This window comes from Sprattus sprattus (assembly GCF_963457725.1).
Source record: "Sprattus sprattus genome assembly, chromosome: 6".
Lineage (NCBI taxonomy): Eukaryota > Metazoa > Chordata > Actinopteri > Clupeiformes > Clupeidae > Sprattus > Sprattus sprattus.
The window spans coordinates 21,422,655-21,432,120 of NC_137925.1; the positions used below are offsets into that span (position 1 = coordinate 21,422,655).

Here is a 9,466-nt window from a genome sequence, read left to right on the forward strand (position 1 = left end):
TTGTATGTGAGACAGACTGTGTGAGTTTGTGTGTGAGAGAGACAGACTGTGTGAGTTTGTGTGTGAGACAGAGACAGACTGTGTGAGTTTGTGTGTGAGAATGAAGTTGTGTTGTAGCAATGACAGAGAATGAGGTTGTGTTGTGGCAACGAGTAAGTGTGTGTGTGTGTGTGTGTGTGTGTGTGTGGGTGGGTGTTTGTTTATTTGCGTGTGTGAGAGAGAGACCATCCATCTCTCCCTTACTCTCTGTCTCATTCATCCATCTCTCCCCTGTTCTCTCCACGTGTTTCTCACTCACACACTCCTTCAAACCTTCCTGTAAGAGACCCTCCCTCCGCCTCTAACCCCGTCATTCTGTCTCTCTCTCCCTCTCTCTCCATCCCTCTCTTTCCCTCTCTCTCCCCGTCTCTATCTCCCCCTCTATATCTCTCTCCCTCTCTCACTCCTTCTCAATCTCTCTCTTTCCCTCTCTCTCCATCCCTCTCTTTCTCTCCATCCGTCTCTCTCTCGCTCTCCAGCCCTTTCTCTCCCTCTCTCTTCATCCCACTCTCCCTCAGTCGTCTGTGTTGTGTCTGCGGTATCCTCTCAGTCTGGCGCTGTGAAACACACATTAGTTCTGCTAGCTCTGCCGTCCCTCAGCAGCTGGCTGTCATGTAGCTAGAACAAAAAACAAGAGCCCAAAACATAAAGAAAAACCAGAGAAGCAGAGGGAGAATGGTAATTTTGTCCACGGGCTTTCAAAGAAAACAACAACAGCACCGTCAACAACAAACGAAAACAAAATGGAACAGAAAGGATTTCACAGCCAACTGAGGAAGAAAGAATAGATCTCATGCTTTCTGACGAAGAAACAAAAGCAGAGATTATTCCTGAGACAGTGAAATAGGACTGTGATCACAGGGCCAGACTTGAAAGCCATGATGAAATCCAATTGCTGTTGACTCACAAAAGAAAATCCTTGAAAAGCGGCCCTGATTTGTCCCTGGTCTGGACCTTGTCTGGCCCTAGTCTGGCCCTGGTCTGGCCCTGGTCTGGCTCCAAACTAGCACCGGAGTCTTATTACTTTTACATGGGATTCAGCTGGTTCTCCTGCCGAGCCAACTGATGCATAACATTCACAAAGCTTTAAACATCACTGGCTGTCTGTTTATCATTCTAGCATTTCAGTTAGCATTTAGCAAGTTAACAAAGCAAATGCAATAATTATACATAACCTTTTAATCACCAATTTAATCATGAATAAATTACATGAAAAGCCATCACTCTGTGGTTCTTTTTTGCATGACAATCAGCACGTCCTGCTGGTTCAAATAATGTGGCTCTTGGCCAAGCTAACATAAAACATGCTCCAGACCTTATGCCAAAGTTAAAAGACCTAGCATCTGGTTCTGCTTGTGTAAACAAATCCTCATAGACATATTGTCAGTCACAGAGATCCTCACACAGTTTGCAAATACACTTTCTGCTACACACACATTCATTAACACACATTTCACAACTCCCTAACACACGTACACAAACACCTTCTGAACTCTGAACACTGAACTGCATTCCTTCCCTCTGCCCCCCTCCAGATGGCCTGACCGACTGCATGGACCCCGACTGCTGCATCCAGAGCCCCTGTCAGAACAGCCCGCTGTGCCGCGGCTCCAAGGACCCGCTGCAGGTCATCCAGCAGGGCCTGGCGCCGGCCCAGAAGGTCCGCTCCTTCTACGAGCGTGTCCGGATGCTGGTGGGCCGCGACAGCACCCACATCATCCCCGGCGACAACCCTTTCAACGCCAGGTAACACTGACCCCCCCCCCCCATCTCACATCAACTCACCTGGCCGCCACCTCCCTTTCCAAAAGCATGTTCAGTGTGTGTGTGCGGCGTGGGAGGTTAAGACACGAGCAGTTCTTTTGAAATGCGGCGGTTGCACAGAATGCTGTCGTCTGCAGTTACAGCACACCCTGCCACTGACCCAGTTCTGAGCTGAAGAAGCACGGCGCAGTAGATAATGAGGAGGGAGACTCTGTGCGGAGCTAATCTCCTTAGCATAAAACAGATATTGTGTAGGCCATAATGTAGGCCATCTGGATGGATGGATTGGCCCAGATTACGGTTGCGCTCTTGCAGCCCCTGTGTTACCTACATACCAGTGCCTTCTATTGTCTATTGTGCTTATATTGATTACTTTAATAGCTACAAAAGCTTTTTTTTGTTTTCAAGTCAAGTGAACATTGCTAAATGGCAGAGATTGGCCTGTGTCTGGGTTCAGCTCGTTACCATAGATACACTATCAGTAAGACATTTGCAACCCAGGATTCATTAGGGCCTCCAGCCTGCATCTGGAGAATCACCATTAAAAGAAGAGCCCTCCAGTTTAATAGTTCTTTGAGGAGCCTTTGTAAGTGTCCCCCCTACAACTAGCCTCTTTAGCTGGTCTTAGTCGTATAGATTCCTTCTGAGCCCTAAGATTGATTCCATAAGAAGTGGTTTGTTTTTGAGTGTTTTGTGTGGTCTGATTAGATGCACATTCATTAAGAGAAATGCCCTTTCCTGTCTACCCTGGCCAGTCTCGCGTCCCTGATCCGGGGTCAGGTGCTGACCACAGACGGTACCCCGCTGGTGGGGGTGAACGTGTCCTTCGTCAAGTACCCCCAGTATGGCTACACCCTCACCCGTCAGGATGGCACGTGAGTAGACCCCCCCCCCCCCCCCCCAGGGCTTTTCCCCGAAACACCCACCTTCTCATCTTTCTGTCTCTGTGTGTGGTTTTTTTTTTTTTCAATTTCTTTGTTTTCCTTTTTTCTTTGTTTTCTTTTTTTAGTGAGAGGGATGATTTTTAACAAAAATTAACAGGAATACGTCTTTATTTATTGTGATTCATGTAAACCAGACCTTAGACCAACTTAGACCCTATGACAGAACTTATTATGAAGGGAAAGGCACAAAAAGGCATATGACAAAGAGAGAGAGAAAAATAGAGAGAAAAATAGAGAGAAAGAGAAAGAGAGAGAGAGAGAGAGAGAGAGAGAGAGAGAGAGAGAGATGACAGTTACATCTATCAAGCAGATTTAGGGTTAAGGGCCTTGCACTTAGGCACAGTGGCAATAGTACTGAACTTTTTATCCCCTCTGGATCGGGAAAAGTTTGATTCTGAGTGGTTCTCTTTCTCCACGCCCCCACCCCAAACCCCCCCCCCCCACACACACACACACACACACACACACAAAGTCTCACACAGTCCTCTTTCACTTTTGTAATGAAGGCGATCCATCAGGGCGAGACATTTTTCTCATTGCGGCTCAAAATGCTCATTTAAATGGTGGCCCATCTGTAAGAGAATGGTGTCATCAATAATAGACCGGCCGTGAGTGGATATTCTCAGTCAGTCATCACCCAACCGCTCTCTCACTTACTTTTATTTGCTCTTCCTGTCCCTCATCCGTCCTCTTCATCTGCTCTCGCACTCCTTCATGTCTGTCCCTCTCTTTCCACTCTTTCACCATCTCCCTCCACCTTCCTGGGTTTTTTTGTCGTTTTTATTTGTTTCCTTTCATTTTCAATCTTCTTTTCATGCCTTGTATGCCCCTTTATCACACTCCCATTCTCCTGTCTTCCTCTCCTCATCTCTCTCTCTCTCCCCATCTCTCTCTCTCTCTCTCTCTCGTCATTCCCCTTTCCTATTTTTTTCTCTCTCCCCCATCTTTCCTTTAATTTACCTACATCTCTCTATCAATTTCCCCAACCTCATTCAAACTTCTCTCCTCACCCCCCCTCTCTTTCTCTCTCTCTTTTTAATTTCCTTTTTGTATTCTGTTCTTTCTCTCTCCCTCCCATCTCCTTTCCTGTATTCTTTAATTTACCTACATCCCTCTATTCATTTTCCCAACCTAATCAATCCCAAACTACTCTCCTCCCCCTCTCTCTCTTTCTCTCTCCCCCTCTCAGTTTTGACCTGGTGGCAAATGGCGGCGCCTCCCTGACCCTTCACTTTGAGCGCGCCCCCTTCCTGAGCCAGGAGCGCACGGTGTGGCTGCCTTGGAACAGCTTCTACGCCATGGACACGCTCGTGCTCAAGACCGAAGAGAACACCATCCCCGGCTGCGACCTCAGCAACTTCCTGCGGCCCGACCCGGTGGTGGTGCCGTCGGCCCTGTCCTCCTTCTTCAGCTCCAAGCCTGCAGAACGCTCCATCATCCCAGAGACTCAGGTAGCGCACAGTGAAGTAGAGACCCATTCCCTCCATCATCCCAAAGAGTCAGGTAGCGCACAGTGAACTAGAGACCCATTCCCTCCATCATCATCCAAGAGTCAGGTAGCGCACAGTGAATTAGAGATCCATTCCCTCCATCATCCCAAAGAGTCAGGTAGCGCACAGTGACCTAGAGATCCATTCCCTCCACCATCCCAGAGACTCAGGTAGCGCACAGTGAACTAGAGATCCATTCCCTCCACCATCCCAGAGACTCAGGTAGCGCACAGTGACCTAGAGATCCATTCCCTCCACCATCCCAGAGACTCAGGTAGCGCACAGTGAACTAGAGATCCATTCCCTCCACCATCCCAGAGACTCAGGTAGCGCACAGTGAACTAGAGATCCATTACCTCCATCATCCCAGAGACTCAGGTAGCGCACAGTGAACTGGAGATCCATTACCTCCATCATCATCCCAGAGACTCAGGTAGCGCACAGTGAACTAGAGACCCATTACCTCCATCATCATCCCAGAGACTCAGGTAGCGCACAGTGAACTAGAGATCCATTCCCTTCAGCATGGAGAGGAGCACATTGGAGAGATTGCAGGGATTTCTGCTAGGCCAGGGCTGGATCTGTTTCCTCGTAGGAGCTTAGTTATCTCATCCCTGAGACATAGGAGCTTAGTCCTCTCATCCCTGAGACATGGGAGCTTTTCACTACGCAGCACAATTCACTACGCAGATGTTAACTATAGTCACATATTCTCACTAAGCACAATTCTTACTAATCATAGTTCAGCAAACCACACAAAACAAGGCACAAAGTGTCCACACAGCTAGACACAGTTTTCCCTCCACCTCGCAACAGGTAAGGGTTTTTCTTGCAAAAATGCCTTTCCAATGCTCTCTGGTAAAAAGCTCCCTCCAAAGTTATCTCTTCTAGTGCTCTCATGAGGCACCCTTTAAATAGTCTGCCCATGGGCTAAATTGGTCCAATTATTCCCAATTGGATCCATCCATTGGTGTGGGGGAGCCCGGACCATACCATCTTATTGGGGGAGATCCTAGTCTCTGGCAGGGCAACATGCATAAAAAGACATTTTTGTGCCACAGTGGGAAGGGGGGGATTTCACCTTTCCATACTGCTCCTCCTGTTCAACAAGAAATTAAGCACCTTCTTCTTCAAAAAAGAAAAGGAATACCACCAAGTGTGTGTGAGTTGGGCTGAGAGTACTCGCTTGTAGTGGCTGTGTACTTTATGATCCTTTGTTTTCTTGGAACAGATGTGAAGGTTTTGTGGGTACGAGAGAGGTAGTTCAGAGGTCAACACGTTGTAGGGAGTGGTCAGTGAAGAATGTGTCTTGGGAGGCAGTCTGCGGTCGGAGGGTACGGTAACCTTGCAGAGGGGTGAGACCTGCAGGCTTGGGGTCTCTCTCCATGATATTCATAACATTATTTGGTTTGACCTTCGGCAGGTTCTCATTTTCTCTTCTCTCTGGCTCACCTTCTGCAGTTCTCTCTCTCCTTTTCTCTCCCTCCATCTCCATCTCTCACTCTCCAGTTGTCTACCTGCGTCTCCTTTGGTGGGTTTTAGAGAGTGCCTTAGTAAGTGTCACTCCGCGTCCATCTCTCATCTCTCTCCCCCTTGTGAATCTGTCAAGTCTGCCTTTGTCACGGCGACCTGATGCCTCGCCCCACATCGACACGCAATCATCAAATCTCTCTCTTCGTGGGCAGGGAGACGCATCATGCTATTTTTATCTGCAGCGTCGAATGCTGTGCTGTTCTCTCAGTGTGTCATCTGTCTCTGTCTTTGTCTGTCTATCACTCTGTCACGCAGACCTCTCTCTCTCTCTTTCTTGAAGAAGTAGAAGTATACTGGCTGCCTTTGTTGAGGGATGCAAGCTAGAAAGTTTACTCCCTCTTTCTCTCTTTGAGTGACTGTGACACTCTCTCTGGTGCATGCTGGGAGTCTATCCTGCCTGTCTATCCTCCTCTTCTCTCTCTTTAACTTCTTGTGTTGGGTTGGGTCTAGGGGGGCTTGGCATGGAAGGTGTTTGCTGGTTAAACTTCTTGTTTGTTCTCTCCCACTATTGTGCTTTTTCTCTCTCTCTCTATCTCTCTCTCTCTCTCTCTCTCTGTCTGTTTCCCTCTTCCTTTTGGGTGGGTGATATGCGAAGGTAGAGAGGATGGGGAAATCATTTTTAAAGTATGAGAATGAGACATAAGTATGAGACAGGGGCCAGTACGACAGTCTTGTTGGTTATACGTGTCTATGTGGTGTAGCTACAGCCGCGGAAAAAATTAAGAGACCACTTCAAAATTATCAGTTTCTCTGGTTTTACTATTTATTGGTATGTGTTAAAGTAAAATGTACATTTTTGTTTTATTCTATAACCTACTGGCAACATTCCTACCAAATTTCAAATAAAAATATTGTCATTTAGATCATTTATTTGCAGAAAAATGACAATTGGTCAAAATAGCCAAAAAGATGCAGTGTCTTCAGATCTCGAATAATGCAAAGAAAACAAGCTCATATTCATTTTTAAACTACACAATACTAATGCTTACACTTAGGAAGAGTTCAGAAATCAATATTTGGTGGAATAACCTTGATTTAAAATCACAACTTTCATGTGTCTTGGCATGCTCTCCACCAGTCTTTCACATTGCCGTTGGGTGACTTTATGCTACTCCTGGCGCAAGAATTCAAGCAGCTCGGCTTCTTTTCATGGCTTGTGACCATCCATCTTCCTCTTGATCACATTTCAGAGGTTTTTTATGGGATTCAGGTCTCGAAATTGGGCTGGCCATGACAGGGTCCTGATCTGGTGGTACTCCATCCACACCTTTACTGGCCTGGCTGTGTGGCATGGAGCATTGCCCTGCTGGAAAAAGCACTTCTCAGAGTTGGGGAACATTGTCAGAGCAAAGGGAAGCAAGTTTTTCTTCCGGGACAACGTTGTACTTTGCCTGGCTGAGGTTTGTAAAAGACCATAAGGATTGAAAAAAGCGGACTGGAGGGTCTTCTAGTTCGTCTTCTCTGATGAGTCCAATTTTCAGCTTTGCCCAACACATGGTCGTCTGATGGTTAGACGGAGACCTGGAGAGGCCTACAAGCCAGAGAGTCTTGCACCTACTGTGAAATCGGACTCATCAGAGAAGACGAACTTAGAAGAACCTCCAGTCCGCTTTTTCAATTCTTATGGTCTTTTACAAACCTCAGCCAGGCAAAGTACAACGTTGTCCCGGAAGAAAAACTTGCTTCCTTTTGCTCTGACAATGTTCCCCAACTCTGAGAAGTGTTTTTTCCAGCAGGGCAATGCTCCATGCCACACAGCCAGGCCAGTAAAGGTGTGGATGGAGTACCACCAGATCAGGACCCTGTCATGGCCAGCCCAATTTCGAGACCTGAATCCCATAAAAAAACCTCTGAAATGTGATCAAGAGGAAGATGGATGGTCACAAGCCATGAAAAGAAGCCGAGCTGCTTGAATTCTTGCACCAGGAGTAGCATAAAGTCACCCAACGGCAATGTGAAAGACTGGTGGAGAGCATGCCAAGACACATGAAAGTTGTGATTTTAAATCAAGGTTATTCCACCAAATATTGATTTCTGAACTCTTCCTAAGTGTAAGCATTAGTATTGTGTAGTTTAAAAATGAATATGAGCTTGTTTTCTTTGCATTATTCGAGATCTGAAGACACTGCATCATTTTTGCTATTTTGACCAATTGTCATTTTTCTGCAAATAAATGATCTAAATGACAATATTTTTATTTGAAATTTGGTAGGAATGTTGCCAGTAGGTTATAGAATAAAACAAAAATGTACATTTTACTTTAACACATACCAATAAATAGTAAAACCAGATAAACTGATAATTTTGAAGTGGTCTCTTAATTTTTTCCGCGGCTGTATATGAAAATGTTTAATAAACATGCGATTAAGATCTCTCCCTCTATCTCTATCTCTCTCTCTCTCTCTCTCTCTCTCTCTCTCTCTCTCCCTCCCTCTCTCTCTCTTTTTCTCACTTCTATGTCTTTCAGGTTCTCCACGAGCAGATCGAGATCCCGGGCACGGTTCTGAAGCTGTGTCACCTGAGCTCCCGCGCGGCCGGCTACCGCTCGCTGCTGAAGATCACCATTACCCAGGCGGTGGTGCCGCTCAGCCTGGTCAAGGTGCACCTCATGGTGGCGGTGGAAGGACACCTCTTCCAGAAGTGGTTCCACGCCTCGCCCAATCTGGCCTACACCTTCATCTGGGACAAGACAGACGCCTATGGCCAGAGAGTCTACGGGCTGTCCGAAGCTGTCGGTAAGCATATGATGAAGGCGGAGGAGCTGTCTCACGAAATGGGCAGATTCAGATGATGGGTAGAAGGGGCCATATGTGTATTACTAAATATATTTGGCTAAACGAGGTGTATTACAGTATACGTTTGGCTGTGTGTGTCATCAAGAGTGTATTTATATTACTGTATACACATGACGGACTTTGCTCTTAATGTAGTAGGGAGCGATCGGAATAGCTTAGTGTGGACACAGCAAGGATGTTTTTGTGTGTTAGTTTCGTGTAAAGAAAGTTGTGACATTCACTCTTGTCAGTCTAAAACAGTCCAAAAAGAGCCCAGAATCTCTCATTAATCTCACACTGCCCCCCTTCCAGCATATTCTCCCCTGGTTCTAACCGAGGGGTTCCACCTGGCTGCCCTTTACCTCCCCCATCTCATCGTTCTCTCTCAAAGACCTCACACAGGGCCCCTCCTGAGCTCTGGATGAAGTGCTGAGTTCTCTACTTAGTAACCCCACACCACCCACCCCCCCACCACTGGTTAACCGTCTCCTCTTAGCAGACGCAATAACGGGGCTCTGGAGCATGACTGCTGAGAAGGTCTATTAAACGTCAGGGGGAATTAGCGCCGGGGTCGGCTCGCCCTGGCCAGGGGCCCGGGGAGCAACTGGGTTATTAGGGATCGCTCACGCTGAGGGGGGGCCTGTCAGCGCTATACGCTGCCCAAGCAGAGCATGTATGGGGAGACTATGGGAGCGGGATATTGCTTTGAACAGCACTGTGTCGCTCACTGTGTAATGCACACACAGCATTTGCATACTGAATCGCAATTGTGTGTGCTCCTGAGAATGAGCGAGTTTGTGTGTGTGTGTGTGTGTGCCTGTGTGTGTGTGTGTGTGGTTGTATGTGTATGTATGTACGGTAATGTGTGTTTGTAATGACTTTTGTAAGTATGCAAGTAAGATTTTACGCACAGTATTGCTTT

General features: G+C 46.9%; 1 protein-coding gene across 1 annotated transcript in view; it reads left to right on the forward strand.

Annotated features, from left to right (window-relative positions):
* LOC308367330 (teneurin-2-like) overlaps positions 1-9,466 on the forward strand; it is a gene marked incomplete at both ends in the record, with an annotated part of 270,735 nt that overhangs the window by 242,181 nt on the left and 19,088 nt on the right. The window contains 4 exon segments of the mRNA XM_080841219.1: positions 1,575-1,785; positions 2,559-2,678; positions 3,937-4,198; positions 8,238-8,505. Coding sequence (XP_080697345.1) covers positions 1,575-1,785; positions 2,559-2,678; positions 3,937-4,198; positions 8,238-8,505 — 861 coding nt within the window.